Source organism: Pempheris klunzingeri, chromosome 3 (genome assembly GCF_042242105.1).
Source record: "Pempheris klunzingeri isolate RE-2024b chromosome 3, fPemKlu1.hap1, whole genome shotgun sequence".
Classification (NCBI taxonomy): domain Eukaryota; kingdom Metazoa; phylum Chordata; class Actinopteri; order Acropomatiformes; family Pempheridae; genus Pempheris; species Pempheris klunzingeri.
Window position 1 is genome coordinate 8,471,561 of NC_092014.1, and position 27,655 is coordinate 8,499,215.

A 27,655-nucleotide genomic window follows, 5' to 3' on the forward strand; every position below is an offset into this window, starting at 1 on the left:
CAATTAAGAGAGACAATAAAAAAGTGACAAAATTACACAACACAGTCTGATATTTGGACGTCACAGTACATGAACAACAAGGTCGCTCTGTGAGAGAGAGCTTGATACTGTTGCTCAGCCACTTCAACTTTCCACTGCGATATTTTGCACCACCACCACCACCTTGATCTGGTCCTACATTTTCTCTTGTTTGCTTCAAGCTTGAAGCTGCTTTTATGACAAATCATTATTCTTGAATTTCACTGCACATATTGTGTGGTCATGTGACAAATAAAACCTCTGAAATCAGTTTTTTCTTCTTTACTATAATGTTCATCATCATGTGGCCCCTAAGGTTTGTCTTGACACCTCTCATGGGAGTCCCACTGGCTTTATATGAGATTTAGAGTCTAATCAAAGATTCATGTGGTCATTTTAGAGCTCTGCAAGGCTACATTAGAGAGCGACTACAGCCGCAATATCTGTCATTAATAGATTGCTGATTATGAGATTATATTCCTCCCTTCAGGTTGGGTGTCTGCAGTTGTGGTTCTTAAAATTTGAAACTCAGACCTTTAAAACAGATTGTGTTCTACCGAAGTTCTTGGTATGCTCATTTGCAACCTTTCTGCTCTTCAACAAACATCAACCTTTGCTGTGCAACAGATGAGATATCTGACAGGCCACAGAACACAGGCTCATATCCAAACAGAAGAAAAACAGTGGGTGTTTTTTTTGTCCATATTTCGAATGTATTTATTTAGAACAGTAATTGTTCTGTTGGTTAGGAAAGGTAAGTGCAGGTTGTTTCTCATCTTCCCCAATATTTTTGGTTTATTAATGTTAAATCATTCGATTCAAGTAAAATAATCTCTTTGCTATCACGTCATTCAGAAACTGGTGTATGTTCCTGTAGGTTACATTACATTTTCTACATGATTTTTGTGAAATACTAATACTTTTTAATAACTGTTTTACTTATTCATTTATTTATTTGTCCATAGAATTGTTGATTAAACTATCTTTTAAGCCCTATTCAGCAATGTCCTCATCCCCTGGTTGGTTGGTTGGTTGTACATGGAGTGTTTTTGCTTGCAGGTCTAGTTTAATTTCTTTCTTTCATTCTCTTGCCTGCTGTTTTTCCTGCCTCACACTAACTCTCTTGTCGTTTCAGATCCAGCCACTCCCTCCTGCCCTGCGGTAAGCCTCGTTCCCGCCATTTCTCATCACCTGATCTTCACCGCCTACACTTCACTGCACACCTGCTCCCACTCCCCTCATTAGCTCCATATAAATGCTCCCCTGTCAAACCCTTTGGATAAGTCTGCCTGTTCCTCTCCTTCATCTCTGAGTAAACATGAACTGCTGCTTTCATCCTGTTGGTCTTTGAGTCATGCTTCTGGATGCTTTGTGCTTATATTGTATCTGGAAATGATTTTGTTTAGTCTTTTATTGTGAAGCTCTTTGTGACAATCTGATGAAGAAAGGTGGGAGTATGTAACATGAGTGTGAGTTCAGTGTCATGGAGGATAAATAGGATCAGAAAATGTGGAGCGGTGCCAGCGGGAGCCTTTGGGAATTTGGGTTTTATGGATTTGTGACAATTCCCACCATCAGATTACACTCAAATCTATGGATCTGAGGTCACGACTTTATGTAAAGTCATGAAAGCAGTTGGGAAAATCAGCCTGTGACTCCTGCTCTGTCAAACAAAGAAACATCCACCCACACAGCTGTGTTCTTGCAGAGCTGAAGGAATTACATTATATTCTTCTGGGTAATTTGTATGTTACTAAATCAAACCAAAATGCTGACATTCAGCAGATTCTTCGCATATCAAAGTAATATAGGACAAACTCTGGTGACAAATGAAAGGAAAAAACACCATAAAGTATTTATAAAATGTGGATGAAGGGATGAAAACAATTCCTCCTGAAGATATTCTTTCCTTTAAATCTGACGGTGGTGATGAAGAGCGCTTTCTGACATCATTAGTTTAGTCGATTTCTTATTTTTTTTATTAATGGGGCAGTTGCTTAGTCAGCAAACAGTGAAATCACACATTTCCAGGACCCGAGCCTCTTCATCTTGCCTGTTTTGATCAAAACTCCAAAATAGAAAAAAATAGAATAATAGAATTGGTTTACTATAACATAAAACTAAAATTATCACTCAACTATCAAAATAATTTCTGAATGATTTTCTGTTAAATGATTAATAAATTAATGGACTAGATTGTTTCTGCTCTACATCAGTTTAAACACACCAGCAGCTAAATGCAGGAGGAAATTTTGACCTGTATGTAATAGTGCTTTTGCTAGCCTTTTGTTAGACAACTAACTTCCCCTTCAACTTGAACTTGAGCTACTGTTGAGCTTCAGCCCGTGTGATGAAGGAGAGGAGGGGCTGGATGTCAGGAGGGGAAAAAAAAAAAACATCACAACAACTCCACGCTCCACTAAGTACTTCAGATCAAAGCTGATCAGACACATGCCCACCCACAGACACCCAAAAACACGCCAGGCAGCGAGGTGGGAGGAGTCTGAGTCATTGTTCTTCCTGTGGCTCGAGGTGGCCTGACCCCACACCCTGCTGTTCAGACCTTGTTATTGGCTGCCCGTTTCTGTGGCAACAATCAACGCTGCCATGAAAAGAATAACAGAAAGTAGTGTAACAGGACCTGGGATGACCCCTCCTTCAACCCAGCACGCACACACACACACACACACACACACACACACACACACACACACTGTGAAATACACAGAACAAAACGTTTTCATTTGAAATTGTTTTACTGCCAACATTTTCCTCATTCAGCAGCCATTAATTTAGTTGAAGGAAAGGGAAGGTCAACACAAGACGTTACATTAAATCTGAATGAGGATGTAAAGTGTCAGTGGAGAAATGCTGATATGCATCTTTAGGCACAATGAATGCAAGAATGAGGCCTCACGACCACCAGCAGATACAACATGCAGCAGCAAATGCTTCATATTTGTGATGTTTACAACAGTGAAAGAATGTGCGTGTCATCTGTGAAGTTATGGAGTATTTAAAGGACCAGTTCACTAAAACTACAAAATACACATTTTTTCCATTTGCCTCTAAAGTCCTGAAGTAAAATTTTATTATTAGTATGTATTATCAGTAACAAATATTTATGAAATGCAAAATTGTTCATTATGAGGAACGCTGAATGCATTAGGCCTATATCATCGAAGTATTTCAGATGTATGTATGTGTTTAAGTAGGATGCATTTCAACATTGTACATTGATTCCAACCAATAATGTACTTGATATATGGTTGGGAAGCTGTATCTATTACAATGTGTCCCATTTTATAAACTGATGTTTTGAGAGTAAATTCTTAAAGGTCCCATTGTGTTCTCTTTTTCAAGTTCACACTTTTATTTGGAGGTCCTACTAGAATAGGATTACATGGTTTCAGGTTTTAATGTTCAACAAATACATTATTTCTCTCACAGCAGACATGGTTGCTGCAGCCGTTTTCAGCCTCTGTCTGCGCGCCACGTTTACAAAAAGCAGAACAATCTGCGTGTTTTGCTCTTGCCTTTGACATCCTTGTGTTTCTGGGAGCTGGCGTTAGTGAGGAAAAAACAATGATAGACAGCGAGGTCGACTCAAGAAGATGACAGTCAGCCTCTGCTAAAGGGCTGCAGGAGGTCACATGTTCACCAGATCCACTTATGACATCATAAAGGGAGCCGAATCTAAGCGGTGTGTTTTCACAAACATTTACTGAAAGATGGAGCAAGAGAATAAGAGAGAAGATAGTTTGAGAGTCATTAGACACACCGGGGACACATATTTATGTTGAAAAGACATTAAAAAGTGCATCTCATAATATGGGCTGTCAAATAAATGTTGTGGAATAAAAAGTGCAACATATCAAACATGTAAGAAAAGTTTAAAGCTGCACAAGAGTATAGTACTGAGTAAATGTACTTTTACTCAAGTAATTTCTACCTTTTGTCTACTAGCAATTGGTGACATGTGAGACACTTACGTGCTCCTCAACTGGTCTCCATTAGAGCGACTCTCTCTCCCTCTGGTGGTAGTGAGGGGTCAGTGCATGTTCAACAGACACTAAACATGTACTTTTACATGTGTACTGCAGGACAGGATTGGTGCTAAAACATGCCAGAGACAAGAAAGACGAGCCATTGTAGCTAATCGGCTGAAATGTTTTTTTATTGCTTACATTGTTTCTGCCATACAAAGTGCAAACAAGACAACTGTAGTCTCATATTTTAGTATCACAAATTAATGACATGATATTGTCATCTTTAAGATATTAGTCGACCAAAAGCTCTATTACTGTGAACATGAAACAAAATGTTAGCTACCTTTCAAAGACATTATTTGGTATCATAGTTTAAAAAGACCTGATGCGGGCCGTCTCTCACACACATGTGAGTTTAAAAAAAAAAGGCACTTCAGGTGTAGTTCCTGTTGTATTGCTTGTCGCCATGGTTACGCATCATCTCCACCACAGAGCAACAGTAAAGCCTTTCTGTAGTCACCACCGGTATCTCCCTGTAACACAAAACACACACAGAATTTGATAAGAAAAAAACTTGGGGTGGGTGTATGTGTGTGTGTATTTGTGTGTAGTGTGTTTGTTTATTTGTGTGTGTGTGTGTGTGTACCTTGACCATGGAAAACAGAGAGCAGGAAAACATCCTCCTGAACTCAGTTCTGATGTCCAACAAGTCCACCTCACTGCGAGTCACCATCACCCTGATCAGGGTGTCGTCATCAGTTCCTGCACCCTGAAACGAACACATAAACACACGTCGACGTTTGCTAAGAACATAAGCTTCTGTAAGTATTTAGAAAATGTGCATCTGCACCCAGATCTGCACATACACAATGATCAATAGTTGGGATACATAAGCTATTTTTGATAAAGCCTCTCTATGTGACATTGAGAACATTGATAAAGCAGCGAATAACCATCTTCTATGTAAAGACACAGTGGAGTAATGGCGTCCTGAGCACAGAGTCACACTTTCTGTATGTATGTTGTAATCTGAGCTTCTCTGCTCTTTGTTTAGTTAGTGAATATGAGAGTTTGAAATATTCAGATGAAGGCGACCCTCCAGAATTTCTTCTTTGGCTAAAGAGGTCTCTTCTGCCTCCACTGGAGCTGCTCCATCTGTGCACCTTGCAACTCTGGCTGTTTCTACTGCCTCGTCCCCTTCTTAGTCATCCCCAAGATGGCTGCCGCTGGCCTTGGCGGCGGGATCAAATCAACGAAATAATAGCCAACATGTACATCCTTTCTGCCTGCCAAGTGTACAAGTGTAGTGACATGAGGACAACTTTGTTCATTTCGTTAGGTTTGATATTTGTTGACACATTTTGGTCTGAGATGCTGCTGAATCTTTTACATAAAACCTTTAAATTTACAATCTCTGATTTTTTGGCCTCCTGGTTGCAGAAAGTTGTGAACACAACATTTTGCAGTCATATTGGCAAACAGTGGCTTATTTACACATCCAGCAGTTGCAGAATAACATTGTGATTCATTTGGAGTCTGGTTTCTGGCCATCTGGTGAATTCTATTTCAGTAGAATAAAGAACTGCATTATGTTAGTATTAGAACGTGCTACTAGAACTGATTTTACAGAGGTCAAACCCATCATTGATCATACACAGATGACCATTTCAGACATCTTTGTTGTCTTACCTTCATCGCGTAATACAGAGTCTCAGCAAAATACGCTGGAACGCTCCTGGCACACTTCACTTTAAAAGACAAACAGAAAAGAATGATGAATGATTGAAAATGCATCATCATTAGTCAGTAAAAGTCTCCGCTTGCAGAGATGCTGACGACAGATCCCGTCTGCAGTGTGGAGCTTCTTACCCACGGCGAGAAGCAGATCTTCCAGGTTTCCAGATGTTTCCCTCTTAATGGTCTCCTCCATCTCGTATCCAGACATCTTCATGTAAGCATCAAATACTGAAACACACACAAGTAACAATACAAGTTCAGAGCGAGTCTGGTTATCACATGAAACTGCAGAACAGTTGCAGAGGCTCAGTTATGGCCACGCAGACAAACCTTTCCTAAGATGTTCTGCACTCCGGTTTCCCAGGATGGTGACAAATGATTGTTCATCAGTGCCAAACTTCTCCTCTCCTGCCTTGAACAGGACCTGTGACCAAAACAACAAATGGTCAGTGGTGGAAGAAGTGCTCACATCTTTCTCTAAAGTAAATATAGTAAAGCCATAGTGTAGAGATACATGGACCACTGTAATGTTGCAGCTGGTGGAGGTGAAGCGAATTTTATTCACTTTACTTGTGGCTATATCTTAATTGATAATGATATAATTATCTATTAGTCTATTATATTTCATATTAATAATCTGAACCTGCAAAGTAACTAAGTTATCCAATAAATCTAGTGCAGAAAAAAGTACTATATTCCCCTCTGAAATGTAGAAATGAATGGAAGTGTAAAGTAGCATAAAATGGTAAAACTCAAGTAAAGTACAATTACCTCAAAATTGTACTTAAGTACAATATCTCAGAAAATGTAGTCAGTTACTTTCTACTACTGCAGATCGTACACATCACACATTTATCCCTCTAAATCAGGAGAGGAAACAAAAAGGGTCACAAACTGCTACTGAACAAGTTATGGCAAAGTCTCCTCAGCTCAGAAGATGGATCACGTCCATACAGAGGGCATCGCAGATCAGATTAGAGGAAAATAGTTCACCCACACCATATCCCTACACATCATCTGCCTTTTAATTTAACTCCTCTACTCGCTCTCTCCACTAGAGGGCGTCACAACATATTAAAAAAAAAATACACAAGTACACAAACAGGCTTCACAGCCCAGTTTTTTCATGTGACTGTCACACCCCCAGACGAAAACACAAAGATGCCATTGATGGTGAAATATTTACTGACCAGCAGCGAAGAATTGACCCACCTGAGCATCACTCTCGACGTTTCCCTCTTGGATCCCCTTCTGCCTGTTCGCCTGAGGAGAGACAGAACATTTTGTTTACAGAGGAGAGGAGAGGAGAGGAGAGGAGAGGAGACGAGAGGAGACGAGAGGATTTACCTGCAGCAGAATGACCAGAAGTCTCTTGAAGTGGCCTGAAGTGTCACCACATATGTCCTCCTCCAGGTCGTCGTCGTACTCTGACAAACACACGAATCACATGAAACACACATTAAGGTTTTCCTTTAGTCTTGACCTCGAAAACCACCTCAGCTTTTTTGTCCCACTGTTGTTTTATGTCCACCGTCTGAAAACACCCTATCATCAGATTAACTTTTGACTTCTGCATCTCAAACACAGAAGTTTATTTAATACTGACCAACAAAAACCGCTACAGCTTAGAGAAACACACATCAAGTGAAATACTTCACTTCTGTTTTGTGGTCGGCCTCCTGGCTAATCATTACTGCTGGTGAGTAGTAATAAAACTTCAATACAGTCTATTTACATCCCAACTTGTTTTAGAGCCTTTTTATTGAACATCTACAGTGTGTATGCTACTTGAAAATATTAATTATTCACAGTTTTAAAAAATTTATTTCAAAAGAATCTTTAATGGTGATCAGACATAAATGTTACCTCACTCAGTTTGTCTCTTAAATAAATAAAACATGTTGCGTGTGTTTGTTCGTACACATAATAATTACTGGTAAACACTTAACATTGATGACTAATGTCTATAGTTTCATTGGAAAACATTTAAATAAGACCAATAACAACTCCTGTCTATAATTGTTTAATATGTAGAACAACTTGTTGGTGCCCATTAGTTTTAGCCAGTTAGTGTGTGTGTGTGTGTGTGTGTGTGTGTGTGTGTGTGTGTGTGTGTGTGTGTGTGTGTGTGTGTGTGTGTGTGTGTGTGTTACCCTGTCTATAAGCAGCGATGATGTCCTTCACCTGCGCAGGTGTCCTGGAGGAGAGGATCTCCACCAGGACCTTCTCATCTGTTCCAGCCCCCTAAACATCAGAGTTACATGTCTGAGAAAACAACATTTAAATTTCCAGCTGATAAAATTCAAGTTTCTATTCAGAAACTCTTCACCAGTTTTATTTATTGATCTCATATCTGGTAACTGCAGCATCTACCTTGATGGCGTTGCGAAGGCAAGTCATATCATAGGCGATGGGTGGGGTCATCAGAGCCACGATCAGGGTCTCGAATTTGCCACCCAGCTCTCCCTTCAGGTCATCTATCAGATCCTGGCATGAGGAAACATCATGTACTTCATTTACTTGTGGAACACATAAAATCCTGCATGTGACTGCGCTACAATGCTATGCAGTGAAGGATTTTATGGTTGTGTGTGGCTCGATTATTTTGCTACAGTCGAGTCACATATATGGATTTTCTGCTGATGATTCGTGCTGTACTGCCTGTAACGGTTTGATGTTGCAGATCATCAGGTTTAAAGACCTCAGCATGCTTCAGACGAAGAGCTTATCAGAACATCTACCAGCTGCTGGAAATCACTTTCTGCCAGCAGATTTGGGGGATCTGACAAACGGACAAGCACGGCCATTTTGTGCAACGGCGGATCAGGTGTGAGAATGGCAGGATCTGATCGGTCTTTGACATTATATAAAAAAATGTGATATATTTGCATAAGATATATTCTTTCATTATTAATACACACAAATAAAGCAGAGTAACAAAACTCGGCAGCCAGCTAGCTTAGCAGAAAGACTAGAAACAGCTAGCCTGGCTATGTCCAAAGGTAACAAAATGCACCAAATTCCCTGTACCTTTGGACAGACCTTTGGACTAGCTGCTGAATCTTTTTCTAGTTTTTATGCTAAGCTATGCTTGGCTAACCAGCTGCTAGCTGTAGCTTCACATTTACCATACAGATATGTGAGTTGTATGAATTTTCTCATCTAATTCTTGGCAGAAAAACAAACAAGTTTGTTTCCAAAATGTCAAACAATATAAGATTTAACTCCAGTAACAATAGTTTTGTGCTACTCTCATTAATAAAAGGAGGTTTAAGCTAATTGTGTGTCAGATGAGGAGCAGAGAGATGTGGTCATGTGGTTTAACAGCTGTTAAGGAAGCCCAACCTTTCCAAACAGAGTTTTGTAGGAGGCCTTGATCTCTTGCCTCTGAGTGTTGCTGCGAGCCGCCAACAGCTGCAAGATGGCATCCTCATCGGTCCCTACGGCAACAAGCACCATGGTTACACAGACGAGCAGCAAGTGTTTGTTTCTATAGTCACACATGTTACATAACAATGAGCTTGCTCTGTCTAGGTTGACTTGATTACAACTACGTCAGCCACATAATTACTGCCTACAGTCGAGGTCAGCAGATGTGTTTGGTCACAGTGACTCAAGTTTCATTTCTGCTTGTGTGTTTATGACTCGCTGCTGTCTGGGTGGGGCGCCACAGACAGCAGGGATTACTACAGTTATTGTTCAGGCAGGAACTCCCCAAAAAACGGCCTCTCATTGGCCTGTTGGAGTTGTACTACTGACTGGCACGCCCTCAGAGTATCAGATGACACTGTGCTGACAGCAGAGACACACGAGCATCTTACCCAGCCCCTTCATGGCCTTGTACAGGACCTCAGCATCTGCACTGGCAGCGAAGTTTCCACTGGCTTTTACTGTTCCTCTGCTGGCCTGCAAAAATCAATCAGAAGGACAAAGGAGGATTATTCTGCTGTAGATTTTCCAAAGTTAGGTGACTTTTTTCTAATAATTCCTTTTTGTAGGACAGTCGAGACTTCACCTGAATTTTTGATAAATATCCTGTATGTTTAAATACATTCAAATGTTCTTCCAACTGCAATATAAAGATAAAACCAATACAAAGCATTGCAGAGAGGCAATAATACAGATTATTAACTAATGCACATAATGCACACAAAGAACCTCCAGCTTAAAACCATGCATTGGATATCCCTAAAGTTTGACAATCATTAATTGGAACAGTATTCAAAACAACTATTTCGTAGAGATTTGGGGATATTTTTTGCATGTTTTCTTGTTTTCTATTAATAAAAATTAATAAATAACTCCTTTGTGAATGTTGTACTCAATGGCATCAAACGGGACACAAATTGAAAACAGGTCTTGTTGTGTTGTTAGTGTTAAGCACACATTTATCCATGCTAAATTTGTGCCAAACCAAGTGGGTGCTTTAGAAGATGACTTGCATGTTTTTACTGTCTATGGCTTCTTATCAGATGTAAAGAAAATGCTACAACATTATAGATCATATTTCATCTCTTAGTTTCATGCTTACACTTTATATATACCATCTCACATTCCTTACATGCATAATTTCAAAGATGTTGTTCCTTTACATCATGACAGAGCGAAATGAATTTCCACATTCATGCTTAGATAAATGTAAAAAAGATGTCTGATTCCTCATGCGTGTAATGTCATCAAAGACATCTTTTAATCAAGTTACAGAACATAATCAATCAATCTCTACATTCATATTCAAATACGTACAAAAGAACGCCTCTCGAATTTGTTATGTGGACAAACTCAGCAAAGACTTTCCCACTTTTGGATGCACTTAATGAATTTAATGACTTACAGATTTACAGACTCCATGAAGAAGAAGACAAGCTCTCGCATCAAACCACTTAGTTCACACAGTCCTGTTTCATAACCAGCATGATCCCACATCATTTCTCAGTCTTTGAATTTGCAGCTTATATCTGAGACTTCAAACATGATGGATGACGAGGGACCAAATGGCGCTTCATTGTGCTGTAATTATCAGGCTAACAATGACTCTGAATGTGGAAAAAAGGATTCCAGAGCAGCAGACGGATCCATACTGGAGACAGTAACGATGAGATAAGGCTGGAAAAACATTAACTCAAACATTGATTTTAGTAAAAGTACTTCTTTCTCCAACAATGCTGCAATCACTCCTAAAACTGTGACACGTTAATAATAAAACAGCCAAGTATTTGCTTCTTATTTCAGGGGAGGGATGTTTAGAGAGGAAAACCACGGGAATGTCTCTGGAATTCCGACCCTGAAAATCTGGATTTGAGTGAAAAAAAAAAGTGGGACGTCCGAAAACAAGTCGCTGTTAAGACCAGGATTCTGTCTTTTACTGCGGGAATCAACGCCAAAATGTCCACAAGCTCTCCGTTGTCATAAACACACTCAGAGGCACAAGGTAAACAAAATCTAATCAGATCTAATCTAATCCTATGGCCACTCGGACAAACAACGGAATACAAGGAGATATTCAGACAGCAACACAAAACAATGCGGATAACATCCAGAGGAATGTTATACATAGCTTTAGCTCCTATGGCGAGTGATAAGTTGTGCCCTGTGGAGCGAGTTCAGACATGACCTGAGGCTGGGGACTTCTCATGGAGGTATGTAGACCCGCCATATGTAAACAGAGGCCGTCACAGCTGGCCCAGCTATGACAGTGACACGGAGCAGGTCCTATCTCTTCCTCCTCCTGCATTTATAGACTGTGGTTGCCATGGAGACTGTACACGATCCATGCAGCGATGCTTGTATGAAGGGAAGTCCACTATCATATTGTCAAATATTGAGTTTTACTGCTAACTGTACTTGTAATGTCAATACTGTTGAGTGTGGATGTGAATATAGTGCTTTCACAAGTGCATAATGCTTTTTCAAGACCAAAAACAACAATATGTTAGTTTGTCTGTCAACACTATCTGACTTTTTTAAAGATTTAAAGTACAGTTTACATTTTAATATTTCAAAAGTGGATATTCACATTTTTTAGAGTCAGTGTCCTTTTCAGGCCAAGAGAAATAAAGAAATACACACACTGACAATGGACTGCTCAGTGAAGTAGGAGACATCTTGTTTCTGGTCATTAAACTTTTGAAAAGAACAATATCAAAAGGACAGTATATTCATATGTTTAAAACGTGTCTGATGGGGAACTTGAAATGTTTAAATGTGAATATTCACCAGTTTTCTCCACCGGAAGATAAAACTGTTGAGAAGCTCTGGGTTGATTTTAAAAAAAAGAGAGAATTTCTAGATGTGCCTTACAAACCTACATTACAGATACTGTCATTATTTTATATTTATCATTAGTGAATCTTCCCATATTCAGCTCCTACACCTGACTAACTTTTTTTTGGAGGGTGGGGTCTCACTTCTCTTCATTCATTTGAAATAAAAACTTCCAGATTACTAGAACAAATTTAGGTACTAAACTCGCGCTGGGGTGGGGAGGCTGCTTAAGACTTTATGGCCTCAGCATTTCACAGCGACAACCCAGTAGTAGTTTTCAGCAAATGTTATTAACATAGGAGTAGATAGTGCATTTGTTGGGACCCTTTTCCTGCTGCAAATTAATACAAACACACTGTAAAAGTGAGTATTTACGCTTGAGAACAGAGTACAGAATGTGGGATTGACTCAAAATAAACAGAAATGCCCGTGAACATGTCACCCAGTGCAAAGGTGTGATTCATTTATGTGTTTTAAATATTTCTGGACGACAGCTGAAGTCTGTGGCTAGACAGGCACATGTTAATACTTGTTGGCATGATCAATTTATCATTGGTTTCGTGGTCTTTTCACTGCATGTGCTGACAAAGAAAGTCAGAAAAACCTTATCCTCAAAGAAAGCCTCATCAAAACGGACTCGTGAGAACAGTTCATGCCAAAGAGTTGTCCGGTTTTATATCCCCAGACTAAACTGATTATCATAAATATAATCACATTTTTTTATGGCAGCGTAGAGCTCCACCCTGACAAAGAGGAAGAGGACAGATTCCCCTTTAAGAGAGGGAGGGCGGCTTTAGACTGCAGGATAGACGTGGAAATGGGTGAAACACAGAGAGAGGCGGAGAGACACAGAGACCCACCCGAATGGAAAAGAGCCCACATGAGTCATACACTAAACTTCCCAACTTCCCCAAATGAAACCTCTTTGCAGCCCCACAAGCAAACACACACACACACACACACACACACACACACACACACACACACACTTGAAACTTGATGACCTGGAATGTTTCATTAGTAAAAGTGCTCATTTTTGTCAATTTATATGTTAAAATACGCTTATTCATAGCAATAAGTGACTCATTAAACTGTTTATAAGTGGTTGTCTCCTTGATGTTAAACAGATGTGCTGCCACATACCACACATTTACAGAAGATAACCTACAGTCTATGAAGACAAAGGGCTTTTATGTTCAATTGCAAACTGAAAGTTTTGTCAACAGTGAATCAATATTGACACTTAGTGAGCTCCAGGCAGCATTCAGACCAAATTATGGCATTATATAATGTGAAAAAAAGTAGGCGTTGTCTTCAGAGGGTCAAAACCCACTGTGAGTCACACATTTGCATAAATAACGGATTTTGAACAACTATGACTTTAGTCATTAATATAAAACCGGCCGTGTTTCTTTATGGTTGACAGCAGGAGAACCAGTGAAATCAAAATGAGTTAACTCACCATTTTGACAGTGCTGGAGGTTTATTCAGCGGTGCTAAAAGGACAAGTTCTGTTGGAGAGAAAGAGAGAGAGAGAAAACCTTATCAAACTCCAGATGTATTTACTGTAAACATCCGCACTTAACTTGCTGATCTCCAGTCTGAGTGAAGCGGCGCAGGGTGGCTGTCAAACCCCGGCACACACACACATACACACACGTCTCCCTTTAGTCCACAGGTGTCCCGGCTCACCTGGATGATGCTGCTGGACACAAATCAACCAAAGTTAGATCAGTGAACTGTGTGTGCTCCGCTGATGAGGACTTACCGCAGTGAGATGGGCAGAGAGCTCCGGCAGAGAGAGCAGAGAGGAGGAGAAGAAGGACGAGCCGACGGAGTCCACTCGGAAATACTCTCTGCTGCGCGCGTGAGCGTGTGGGTGCGCGTGTGTGTGGGCCACACCCCGGTGCGCACGGACTCTGGCGCAGCCCTGCGCCTGAAGCACTCTGGGAAATGCTGTTCCAGGTGCCATGAAGCCGCTGTGGTTCCAGATGGGAAGTCAGTTAAGGGGAAAAAAAGTTTTGTATCATTAAGAATGAACATTTCAGCTGTAGCTTATATGACCAGAGGGCCTTTGGACATATGACATGTTTCCACGGAGACATAGTTCATTTTGTTGTCCCCCATAGGAAACATGTGGGCCTTTAGCAGTGTTTAAGTATGAATCTGTGGCCTTTATTTAGTCAGGCAGTCTCCTTGAGATTAAGATCTCTTTTCCAAGGGAGACCTGAGAACAAGTAACATTCACAAAACCACACAGAACTTTACACAATGGACAGTAACAAGAATTAAAGAGGCAGTTACATGAAACAGTTACAAAAAACACAGGTTTTCTTCCACAGCAGAACATCCTGAAAACAAAGTATTGACATTGCCATCTAATAAAAATGACACCTGACAGATGTTAGAGTTAGGGGTAGGCCAATATGTCTGGCCCATTTTGGTCTCCACCACATCCAGAGGGACATTTCTGGCTCTTAAGCGGCTAAACGCTCCACTACGCTCTACGTAAGCTTTTTGGATAGAAAAGAGCTTGATGAGACAAAGCTGAGGACCATAAAACCGAAACAATATTGTGTGATCTTGCTTTCATCACTTAGAGTGACTTTCATATTAGTCATTTTCTCCTTTGTTAACATTAAAATATTGATCAGTACAACTTTATGGTCAGGTTACATCAGAGCACCAGGCGAACAATGAGCTGACAGATAGCAGGAAGGTCTGTTTACACTGCTCACGCCCACAAGTTAATGACTATACCAGATAAAGGATGTCTTGTCATGTCATAATTCATAGAGATAATAATGCTGATCATTTATAGACTTGGTGGACAGAAACTGGCCATAAAATCAGGCCAGAACGGGAAGTTAACAAAAACCGTCTAAAGCTGATTTATTACCACATGGGTGAATATACAGAATTATTCTGTAGACTTTGGAGCTTATTTAACAAACCCATGGATTTGAATATATAATTGTAGCATGAATGCTATTTAGAGTGATGACTTTGGCATGTGTGGAATCTTGCCATGCCATGTCAATAAATTAATAAGTAAACTGAGCTGAGCGCTACAGATCGATTCTAACAAAGAGGCTTAACATAGAGAGGGAGATAAGGAGAGGGAGAAAGAATGCGGGTTATTCTGTTAAATACACAGTTATGAAGTACTCTGGTGAGAAAAATCACTAAAACAAACTTTCAAGGAAGATGAATCATCTTTTATTTTGAAAGAGCAGAAAAGTACATGGCATGAAAGTATGAAAGTTCATTTCTGACCTTTTAGACCTGAAAGCAGGGCTGCCTTTTTTTCCCCCCACTTACACACATTCTCACCTGACAGAGCTGCTTTCTACTGAGCAGCACAGCAGATAGTCAGCGATCCTAATCCAATACAATTCTGGTCAAATTCAGTGACTATCTCCCAGCTGCTAGGTCCAATAGGGACCTGTTGTGGGTATAAGTGGGAGACAAACAAAGAGGCCATTCCAGTAAATCAGCAATAGATGGAGCTGTGTGCGTGAACAAGACGGAGGAAAGGGAGTAGTGAGCAGTGCAGCAGCAGCACTGATGTGAGGGGAGTGTTTGTTTTGCCGTCGAGCTCAAATATCACCATTCTTTCTCAGAATTGCTGACAATTTCTTTAAGTGTTGGCTTTTGCTCAAGGGAATGGCAGATGCTGGTCATTCACTTCCCCACCCAGGAATCAAACTGGCAGCTTTCTGGTTTCAGCCCCAGTTTGCCAACCTTTAGGCCACCATTGCCCCTCATTACTGGCTTTTTCCAGAGCTATCAGTTGTATCTCATGGATTTCATATCATGTGATCAAAGTTCCATACTGAGGTTGTGACGACAACTGAACTATCTCCATCTGCTGGTGAAGATAATGAGGTGCAGTTTAAAGCTCCTGAGAAAGTGTGTTTTTTTTTTTTTACTAAAATCAACAGTTTCTGGACTTAATGTAGCTTTGAAAATGCAATAAAATTAACCTAAGGTGTAACTGTTAATCACAAGTATATAAAATAAAATACTAACACCATTGTAATCAGACATTTACATGGCAGAAGATGTGGTCAAAATACAAAACATACACATTCACAGGCATCTGAACACACCCAGATACAAATTGTCTGTTTGGAGTTTGCAGGCGCAGGTCAAAGTGCATCATCACATTTTGTTCTTGTAGTGTTGTGATTGTTGAAGTAAGAAGTGAATAAACAGAGCAAGCAGTGCGCAGAGTGAGACAAAGAGCCAGAAGTACACCGCCATGCTCCATCCCCAACCTGCTGGTAAAGGAGGTACACCACTCATCTCCAATATACTGTGGAAATGGTATGCCGGAGTCCACAGGAGAAGAGAGTTAAAGGTCAAAATTAGATTCCTCTACCTCCTTTTTGACATCTAGGAGAAGAAAAGGGAACTTCAGTGCAGTGAGTTTTGCGCCATTGTCCACAAGTGGATATTTTGTTTCTCTTATCTTCTGAGGGCCACAATCACCACAAGTGAGCCTTTTCGGTTGCAGGAAAGAATTATGGCAGCTATCAAGTTTCTTCCCAGTCAAATAGATTTAAGAACAAAGATCTTGGTCACAGCAACAAGCTTGATAATAACTTTGTCTCCAGGCTGTAGCTGAATACAATGAGCATCCCAAATAATCAGTGTCCTCTGCTCTGACTGCGTCATCCACATCCACAATAGAATTCGAGAAAAGAAAAAAGATGGGAGTCCTCGCCTCTGTTGTCTTCCTCTACTGAATCTTCTCAGCCTCATCGTGGTCTGTCCCCTTTTTGACCCACCACAAATACTCAATTTAAACACCCAGATAGACAGATGGACACAGTCAACACCTGCCCATATCACTCTGACCTATGAACCCATCAACCCAAAGGCAATCTCTTTGTTGCACACACACACAGCCACTGACCTCAGGTATGCATCATCGACACCTTTCACAAGTGTTTATCTTCACCTTAGATTAAAACATTTTTAAAGTCCATCCCGCATGAATAAAACATGCATGTTAGAGAAGGTGCCCTCTTTCTGTTGAGCTGCAGTGTGTGCCCAGTGTGAGAACACAAGGAATAACAAAAACAACAAATCAAAACATATCATAAATTTGTGTTTTACGGTTTATTAAAGCCATCCCTGTCGACATTACAATCATCATAAGAGTGGTGAGCCACATAGCCACAAGCTAAACTAATAAAGACGGGGGAGAATACAGAGCATGTCCCACTGACAGACATGTACCAACATGAATAATCAGGTGCCTACGCAGACAGACAGGTGCTTGTACACCAACATGAACATACAGGTGCTAAAAAAACAGAACACATTACAGAAACATCCCACTGACAGAACACAGAACAGTACCAACTAACCTGTTAGGCAGACAGGGGCCACTCAATTTCATGCAAATTGTTCAACTTTATAGATTACCAATGAGAATATAAATGCAGTTCGCAGCTGCTCTGTGTGCAGCATGTTACTCTGTACTGCCAAAGCAGCAGCGCCCTGAACAACTGCATTCTTTTGCGTTTCAGATTATGTTAGTTCCAGTCAACAAACATGTGATTTCTTGTCATTGCAGATCAGTGGATTGAGAAACACATGAAATGATAACATTACATTCAGAGGGCCCCAGATCAGCATACGCAGTTCTGAAGGTCTTCAATTAAATGCTTTATCCTGTAGGAGACAACTCCAACATAATTCAATCTACAAGAAAGTCATACACAACTTTAAAAATAGCTGGCAACACTAGGAATATTGTGGTGACATAAGGAGTCACGAGAAAAAGCTTGACTACCTTCAGTTTTGTCTCTGACTGATGCAGCAGTTGTTACAACCTAAGATCGCTCAGCCCTTTTACTTTCTTTACAAACTGTAGAAACCACTGACATATTTGTGTGAGTGAAGTCACATTATACATAGCCTATGGAATAAAACAATAGGTTCACTTAACCAACTTGTGGAATTGCCCGAGCAGCGGAGGCAATCCCTGAAGAAACCCAATGACTCAGGAAATATGCACCAGGCCTAACAATACGCCAGCATGTGGCTCCAGCTCAATAAACAAATCCCCCTGTCATGTCACTCCACCGCCTTAAATACCCGTTCCTATCAGGCCCATACCACCTGATAGGTAACTCCTAAAACACACCCACATAAATAAATACTGCATATTTACATAAAACCATAACCGACCGAACCTATATACTAAATAAGTATTAACTAACCAAAACCCAATTTAATAAATACCCCCCCCCTAACTACTTTACATAATTATTTACATTATTGGGAAAGAAACTCCCCTCTACCCACTTCCCACATGGCACCTTCCTCCTGGAACTCATAAAAGGTGTCCGAAACCCTGGGGAACTCTTTTGCCTGGACACCCTGGGAGGAAGAAGACAAGCAGAGGTAAGTTCTTACTACCAGCAAGAAAAGATGATAAAAATAAATTCACAGTTTGCTAACTAATTCTCCTTCCACCTCATTCATTGCCCTGGATCACCTGCCACATTCCTGTTCGCAGGTGAGGACCTAGATGGAGCTGCCTGGCAAAGAAACCAGCATAACATATAAATCAATATCTTTCAAAATCAATGGGCGTGTTTATTTAACTCCAGGATTTGACTGTTCTAGTAATGGCCGTCCGTCGTTACACAACTGCATGCTATTTAACTCAATAATTTTATTTTAAAACAATTGATTATGATTCTAAAATGACCCCAAAAACACCCAATGGTCCCAATATGGTAAAAGCCAAAAATACAAGGACATTTTTGTAACAACACATGCACCATCTTCTGTCATTATACAGACTCAACCCACACATTTCAGTGTACCTGCAAGTGCCTTGTAAGAGACTACAAGCAATGCATTATTTTTTTTATATTACATGTTGTAAACAATATAGAAGAACATTTATACTCTGTGTAACCAAAGTATGTCCACTATTAGATTTCACATTTCAGTCAGGATCAGAGCAATCATGTCACACATTGGATCCACTTTGTTTTCAAAGTGGGCAATATCTACATGCAGCCACATCAGGGGCTAAAGAACTACATAGTAAATTCACTGAAAGCTTTTTAATTTGCTGTTGTACATGCTGTTGGGCAAATTAATCATATTGCTGAAAGAAATACAGAGTACAGAGTGCCTTACATTGCCAGCAACAGCAATTTCTAATGGAATTAAATAAATAAATAGAGGACATGTGGGACAACTAGCAATATAACAAGCCCATCACTCCTAAAACTGAATTGATCAACATTGTTGTGGCATTATTACCCTGTCTGATGAACACATAATCTGTGACTTGCTGTAAATGATAATAATTGGGGTAAATAAATTGTTTTGATTGCTAAAAGTCCAGAAAAGATTGTTGATAGGGGGTGATGACTACGTCATACCTGTCTTTCTAGAAAGAACGTGGTTTGAGTGATCCCACATTTAGCGGTGTGATTTCGCCTGAAACTATATTTTTACGAGTGTATATCTGTTTCTAGACTGTCATAAGATAGCTAAACATGTAGCGAATAATATCAGGCGTTTGAATCATTGTCATGTTTCTCAGGAGGCCGGTGAAATGTGAACACCACAGATTATTTGATGTGAGCACACCCCCCTATCTGGCACTAAGTGGTATGACCGGCGGGTTAAATTACGGGGACGCGCTCCAACTTCAACCGACAGCTGCGGGAACTGACGGAGGTTAGAAATCAGCAAAACTTAAGAAGAAACACCGAGACTGTGCAAAAATGGAGTGGACCCCGATGGAGATAAACCCCGAGGTGGGGTGTTTTCTTAACTTCTTAACGCCGTAACGTTTTTCACAGACAACAAACTCACCTGTCGTCTCTGTTTATGTCGTTTCAGATGCTGAACATGGTGAGTAGGACGCGTTAGAAGGCGAGTAATGGCGACATATTGCTAACAGTTTGATTCAACTGTCAGGTAAGTTTAACAACAGCAGCTAGCTAGTTAGCGGAACACTTAAACCGACACTGAGACGACTGCTAAACCGACACCAGCCACCAACGTCGCACCAAATACGTGGCTTATAGGATACTGTCAGCTGTCTGTGTTTTACAAAAGAAAGTAGTGTGTTTGAAATCAAAATAAGATGCGACAACAGTCAGGAGAAGCCTTTTCCCTCGGCAGCATCATCCTCAGTGTCTGGGCTGAAGGGTGTGGTCGGACTGGACCAACACAACGCAGCATCTTTGAACACCAGCGGATGGGATCGTGTTTTATACGTCTCGCGTGAAACCTCAAGTGTGTCGCATCCATTGAAGTCATCGTGTTTTTGTTTATTATCCTGGCGGTGTGTTACAGATGATGACCAAGCTAGGCGTGGGTGAAAGCTGGCGCTTTGTTGATGTGGTGGGGCTGGAGGATGAGCAGCTCTCCTCCGTCCCGAAACCATGCCGTGCCTTGATGCTGCTCTTCCCGCTGACACAACAGGTAATAACGTGGGTGGAGGTGGTGGTGACTACTTCCTGGAAGAGAAGGGGGTGCGGGTGGGGTGAGCCACACATACACAGGCTGTCTGGGGTGGGGTGATGCTGAGGTGCAGGGAGGGCATGGATGGAGGGGGAGACAGAGCTGTGATGTGGGTGAGACTGGGATGAAAGCAAGGAAATGAATCAGCAGATGCGTACCTCTTTCTCTCAATATGATGTGAAATTATCCCATCAGGCCTAGACATTAATCTGCAGATGCAGTCATGGTTTGCTTGTATTTTGATCCCCAGGGTGAACACCTTAACAATTAATTTCATTATGGAATGTATTTTTCAATTAAATTATCTGTTGATCTCCAAAATGGCAGAAGTTCAAGATTCTGTCACAGCCCAAAGATATTTGATTTACAGTGATATAAAATGGAGAAAAAGAGAAAATCCTTACACAGGAAAGCTGTAAAAGGAGATTTTGCATGTGTATGTTTGCTTTCGAATGGCACAAGTAATAGAATATATCCTTATTGTCCACCAAGGTGAAAATTTGTCTCAGATTTTCCATAGCAGGTTTTGTTTTTTTGTCTGGTCTGTTGATTACCAATTGACGTTCATCCACGTGCACATTTCAAGTCGCATAATTGGTGTTCTCATGGGCCAATGACACTGACCGTATGGGTGTGTGTGTGTGTGTGTGTGTGTGGCGCAGCATGAGTCTTTCAGACAGCAGCAGGCAGACAAGGTTGCTGGAAACTCTGAGGTTTATTTCCTGAAGCAGACAGCAGTCAATTCCTGTGGCACCATCGCCCTGCTGCATGCTTTGGCCAACAACAAAAGCAAACCGACATTTGGTGAGTGCAGGTGAAATAAGCACTGGCACCATAGAAGGCACAAAACAATACAGCATAACACTGATGGTCAGTGACTCAGCAGTTACTTTTCAGAGTGCTGAGATGGCATGCATTCATAATTGAAATTACAATTTATACATAAATTTTAATGTAGTTTTAGTTCATTTCCCATTTCACCACTCTTAAAGTTCAAATTCAAAATACTTCATTTGTCCCTCATGGGGCAGTGCAAACATAAGCACACATGAACAGTTCATTTACACACACAAAATACAAATACGACAAATATGGAACGACATGCACAAGAATTAATAATGGTGGCCAATCCATAGCTGTCCAACAGCATCAAATCGCAAGGCATGTTATGTTAAAAAGAAGTAAAAGTAAAAATAAGAGATTAAATTGTGAATGTTTATCTGTTTATGAAAGGCTGACCCTTCCTTGTGCCGTGGCTGAAAATTAAATACAAAGTCCTTTAATGAGATCCAGGGGCTGCATCATAAACAGGGACATGGGTACAACTCATAATGAAGTTTTCTCTCCAGAATGAAGTTTATGCCCGGGTGTGTTATGAGCATGTATAAATCAGAAATTTAACCTCATTAGGCTGCAAGAATCGCCACACAAACAGGTTTAAAAATGAGGCCATTTGTAGTAAATGTTACATAGAATGTCGATCAAATCACAAATACAGGGGGATATTTCTTCAGTTCATTGCTCACTGCTTAAGAAAGTGATATGTTCAAATATAAGTTTTTAAAATGCATGGCACTATTTGTTCTCATTTATTAATTCCTCAATGATATGTGATAATCATTTGGTGTGACAGATTGTGATTTTTGATAGTTTAATGTGAGTGAATGGTATGTTTGTTTCCAATGAACTACTGCTTTTTGTCTTTTGTTTTCAGCTAGTGACTCTGTCCTGAAGAAGTTTCTAGATGAGACTGCAAACATGTCTGCGGATGAACGTGCCGAACACCTGGAGAAGAACCAGGTAAGACAAACATACACGCTGTTGATGCGGCTATATGTTCGTCTGTTAAATGAATGAATGAATAAAAGAGCGGAGATTCAGGCACTGTTGCATAAATTTGGAATCTGGTCAGCAGAAGCTAAAGGATCCTTTATGGTATCAGTGATATTTGATTTCCTATAAGCTAATGATCAGAGGCAGGTAATGAGGATTTTTTTCATATATGATCTTTTTATATATGAAACAAAATATGAAATACAAATGAATTTTGAACAGCAAACTATGATCTATGATCTCTATTAGTGTTGCAAAACCTACATGTTTTTGTTTTACCCACTTGGGGGCGCCAAACACTAAAGAATGAACCATTAAGAATGTCTTTAAAACCTCGAATCAGTGCTGGTTACACTTCTAGTTTGTTTGTCTATAAAACAACAAACTCTGCATTTGTGTTTTAAAGAGTGGAAGGATCATGCAGCAGTGTTAAACTGACGTCTCCTGAATTTTTCCTCTCCAGGCGATCCGTGCGGCTCACAATGAGGTTGCAATGGAGGGCCAGTGTAGGGTAAGATGGCTGACCCAGAATTAACATTATGGATATCTGTTGTCAGTAGGAAAAACTTCCATTTCAGATGTCTACAATCCAGTCCAATAGTGTAGAGACTATCTAGACCACAAATTAGCCATTCGGCTGGGTGCAGTTTTGTTTTTTTGCTGACTAGATGCCCAGGGTGTTGGAATAAGTTCACATTTAATTAAGTTTTACAGCAATTTTCATATTGTAAGGAAAAACCTGTGTGGTTTCTGCTGTGACGTGGCACCTGTGCCTCCTGTATAATTTCACCTGCCCCACCAACCTGCACGGTCACCTGTGGTAAATAATCTACACGGCAGATATAAACTAGCAATTTATTGGCTCAGACGACAAGTTGTAACTGATGTAACCTATTTTGGAATTGATATTATCTATTTGGATGTCTAGAATTGCACGTTTGTGAGTAAAAATACTAAAATATATTTGTGGATATCTGAAATTGCATTTTTCCTGGTCATAATTCCAATTGTGCATATCTGTAATGACATTTTTACTAGCCATGATGTATTTTGGATATTCACAATTACATCATGGATATCTAGAAAGGATTTTCATTTCAGTTATTGCGAATAACAACTGAATTGCAGATATCTGAAATTAATTCAGTTTCGTCTCTCTCTCTGTATCCTGTTAAGTGACATTTAAACATCAGTATCATTGACATAAACAGGCTTCAGCAAAGACAAGAATGGAAATTATATCACAATATTTACTGAGTATTCATTCCTCATGTCTCAACTTTCACAGCCGGAAGCAGACAAAGTGAACTTCCACTTCATTGCCTTTGTCAGTGTGAACGGACAGCTGTTTGAATTTGGTAAGCACGTCTGCTTGCTACGTAGATTCCTGTGTGTGTTCTCACATTGTCGATTCCTAACCACCTTTTTGTTTCTAAGATGGGAAAATGGCTGGAGCCCTGAAGCATGGACCTACCAAAGACGAGTCATTCATAACGGTATGTGAAAGTACAGTCACTCTTCAACGTTTTGCAACAATTTGAGATATGGTGAAATATAAGTGAGGCAAGGTTCTTCATGCACATAGTCCATCTGTGATGAGTCACGGTATCAAACTGGAACAGGGAGTGGCTCCTCCTGAGTTTCTTGGATCAATCAATAAACTTTGCTAATGCACAGTATCAGATCTCCAATAGGGAGGGTTCATAAAAAGTGGGGGCTGTAAAGAAGACTTGTAATCCAGGAAATGTGGTTGAATTTAGATTTGAATATCAATGTCTACAAGAATCTTAAAGCACGGATCGTTAGAATTGAAACAATGTTTGTTGTTGTTTCACCATTTATGTTGCCATTTACACTTAAACTGGTACTTCTCAAGCCACATAAGTCAGATCTGTTTGTTGAATATTAGATAACATAAACAAGTCCTACAGGAAAAGCATAATTAGTGTGACTGATACAACTGAAAAGCACTGGAGGTCATTTAGGGTCACATGTTTAGGTTGTCCCTCCAAATGACCACAAGAGGGCCCCACATGCATTAGTGATAAAATTACAACATCAAATTTTGTGTTGATTTATTGTATCTCATTTAAAAGAGGAGCAGCTCAAATTGTTAAGTCAAAGTAAAGCTACCTACAAAGATTAATGCTGAAGTTGGAGACCTGCTTTCACACCTTTACAGGAAACCATGAGTTAGCATTATTGTGTTTCCCATTAAAAATGGGAAAATCTCAGGGCATCGAGAGTCATATTACAGTATTAATATTTTAGTGATATAGTCCAGTGGGGAGCCTACAAATATTAGCAGTAAAATGTACTTTCAAGATAAAAAAGATCAATCTTTAGGACAGTTTTTCCTCCTCCATGTGTGATATAGTATTAGCAGTATTTCTAGTTCATGTATGAGTAAAATGTTCTATAAGAGTAAACATATGTACTTTTTTCCCCCCTTTTCTTACGGGCCCAGGATGCAGCCAAAGTGTGCCGTGGATTCATGGAAAGGGAGCAGGGCGAAGTCCGTTTCTCGGCGGTGGCTCTTTGTCACAGTTAGACACTCGGTAGGACACACAACTCAAATCGTAAACCAAAACGCCCTGAAGCACTCACATGGCAAACACAATCAGCAGGCACCCATAAGGACCTGTGAACACAGACATCTGCAGACACTATGCACTAGAAAGCACACAGTGTTTCCACATACTGTACTCTCATCTCATGAACAAAGCATTCTCCAGCACATGTACACTCAGACACAAACACTAAACCTTTTGTTCTGCTGACACTTAACTAATACAAGCTCATCCAAACCTCTTTATGCGGAATCATTCAGCAGTCAGCATTGTAAAACACGAGGTCAGATTTCACCACTGCTTGCGTGTATTTGTCTTTTTTGCAAATTTCTCTCTTTTTTTTGTACGTAACCATTGGTGCATCCGTGTCAAACTCAAAAGACTGATGCTTAAATACCTTTTGTGCCAATAACAGAGTGAGAAGGAAAGAGCAGAAAATCTGTGTGGGGAAAATGTTTGCCTGTTTTCTCTGAATGCCTTCAGTTGCTGTGTGGTTGAGTTTATAAGGATCTGACATTCCTCAGAACAGCCCAAATGTATCCGTAGGAATAATTTAACCATTGTTCGGAGCAGGCACGCAGACTTTTGAGTGGTGTTCTTGGGTGTCACTTTGACATTTCTCTGAAAAACTGAGGTTTATCTTTGAGAAGTCTGAATTTAAAAGTCCAAAATGATAGTGGTGGATTAGTCATTTTCTTTGTTTAGCTTAAATGTGTTTTCGGAAACATTAATACAGTCGAATTACTGTATTTTTGCACCTTATTTAAAAACGACTATCCAGTTAACAATCTGCAAACGTCCAAACAGTCAGATACACTATTAATGTGCAAGTTTAACACAGAAAATACAAATCTTCAAGACACGATGGGGACCAATCCAAATAAAGTCCTGCTCTGTGTTGGTTGTTGTGCAGCGTGGGGTGATAGTACTGTATGTCTAGGCTGTGCACCAATTGTTTACCTTTCTGCACTTTCCAAATACTAAGTTGCTGTAGTTCTTCTGGTGATGCAGCTGTGAGAATTCAGTAAAGCAACCATTAAACTCCTATGTGTCTCCTGATTTGTGTTGTGGGAGTCCTGCTTCTGCCTCTGGTAATCTAAATGATGTTGAATTTAAAGCATGTATGTCAGTGTTGGACTTTTAATATTTAGTACAACATGGCTCATAGAAACAATTAACATTTTGTAGACTAAACGATTAAGGAAATGCATAGATTACTTGATAATGATCATTAGTTGCAGTCCTAACCCTTCTCGCTCTTGCTTTAAAACTCCGTAATCTATATCCTCGTCTTGACTCCAACCCCCCCGCGTACTCCCAGTCAGCAGTCTACATTTTGGCTGACACGCATTCAGAAAATTGTCACATGAGGTGATGAAGTGGCTCATGTCCTAAGGCCCTCACATCCTGAGGCTCCCTGTGATCAGGGCTGAAACAGGAGGAGGACGATGAAAAGAGTCCGGGAAAAGAACAGGCGCGGTGTGATGTACTGACCTGAATGACAGGACTCTGTTTTGATAAAGGCCAGGGTGAAATATGGCACTACTAGTATCCCCTGGTAGTGTCTTTTTCTGGGTGAGGGCTTTACCTCTCCATTTGGGTGATTGGGTGATGCTCAGAAAATAAAGGTTTGACCTGCTGTAAGAAAAGGTCACATTTGCATCCAATGGTAAAGGGCAGGAGCTATCAACACCCAGTGTGTACGCAACTGTTATCAACAGCACTGATTACTTACATCACTGACTGTCCGGCTGTTCTCTGCTCAGTGTATGAAATGCAGTTTGTAGGAGTTGATGGACTATTGATTTTCTGTTGCGTAACTTATACTTAATGTCTGTAAAGAATAACTCTGAGATGCTTTTTCAAAATGGGCCATACTTGTTATTTTTAGCAACATTAAGGCAGAGCTGTTGGTTCTATTGTGGACAGTGAGGTCAATTTAGAGGGCACAGTTAACACAATAAAGTGATGTTTTATAGACTGCTTACAGTGCTTTTCTAGACTCTGTTGGCTCATTTAAGGCTAACAGATGAATAAATTATATAAAATGTATGTCTACTAGAGAATGTATATATCGTATTGCCTAGAAGTACCTATTTCATTTTTTTTTTTTCCAGGTATACTGTATCAGATTGAAGTAATCCAATTAAACATGTAGGAAAATGCACAATTTAAGCATAATATAAACAGAAATAACATTAAATGTTGACACAGGGTTCCTGTGTAAGTACAGTCAAAAATGGAGTTTACACTGTGCTAATGTGGTGCATATCCCTAACTAATTTACAATTAATCAAATTAACAAAAACAGTGAATCCTCCCTGGGGAGTTTAGGAGCTCTGCATGCGATGCAACCCTATAGAAAAGGCATTAAAACGCCATCCAGTCCTTAAATGCAGGCAAAATAAAATATAATTGAGTAGTTTTCAAATAAAATGTTGAATTCAGAATTTTTGGTGTCTATGCTCTGCTTGAAGAAAAAGTTATTTGAGCAAGTTGCGTGACACGTTTAACAGATTTAAAGCTACTATTGCCCTTTTATGGTCCCTGTGATGTATGCAGGCAAACTCAGACTGTCCTGACTGGACTCAAAAAGAGCCACGAACCCCACAAAGCTCCTCTTTGTGTTTCTTTACATTTGCTCTCTCATCTTACAGCCTGTTATTGCTCAGGTAAGCACAAAGCAGATGTCCTGAAACAGCCACATCCAGCTGACGCACTAGAACTGAAATA

At 40.2% G+C, this 27,655-nt stretch overlaps 2 protein-coding genes across 2 annotated transcripts; one reads left to right on the forward strand and one right to left on the reverse strand.

Moving 5' to 3' along the window:
- Positions 1–4,296: 4,296 nt before the first annotated feature.
- Positions 4,297–13,849, reverse strand: anxa5b (annexin A5b). The gene is made up of 13 exons (XM_070856625.1): positions 13,777–13,849; positions 13,471–13,519; positions 9,566–9,650; positions 9,090–9,184; positions 8,118–8,231; positions 7,898–7,988; positions 7,092–7,171; positions 6,957–7,007; positions 6,075–6,168; positions 5,877–5,972; positions 5,697–5,755; positions 4,654–4,776; positions 4,297–4,540 (listed from the first exon to the last, which is right to left on the reverse strand). Exons 2-13 carry the CDS (start codon positions 13,471–13,473, stop codon positions 4,478–4,480), a joined length of 954 nt encoding a protein of 317 aa, XP_070712726.1. The 5' UTR covers positions 13,474–13,519; positions 13,777–13,849; the 3' UTR covers positions 4,297–4,477.
- A 5,847-nt stretch (positions 13,850–19,696) lies between these two features.
- On the forward strand, positions 19,697–25,981 carry uchl1 (ubiquitin carboxyl-terminal esterase L1 (ubiquitin thiolesterase)). Its single transcript, XM_070827504.1, has 8 exons — positions 19,697–19,827; positions 20,360–20,480; positions 21,182–21,323; positions 22,234–22,319; positions 22,816–22,863; positions 23,641–23,710; positions 23,790–23,848; positions 24,820–25,981. The coding sequence occupies exons 1-8, from the start codon at positions 19,775–19,777 to the stop codon at positions 24,901–24,903; spliced, it is 663 nt and encodes a 220-aa protein (XP_070683605.1). The 5' UTR covers positions 19,697–19,774; the 3' UTR covers positions 24,904–25,981.
- Positions 25,982–27,655: the final 1,674 nt, after the last annotated feature.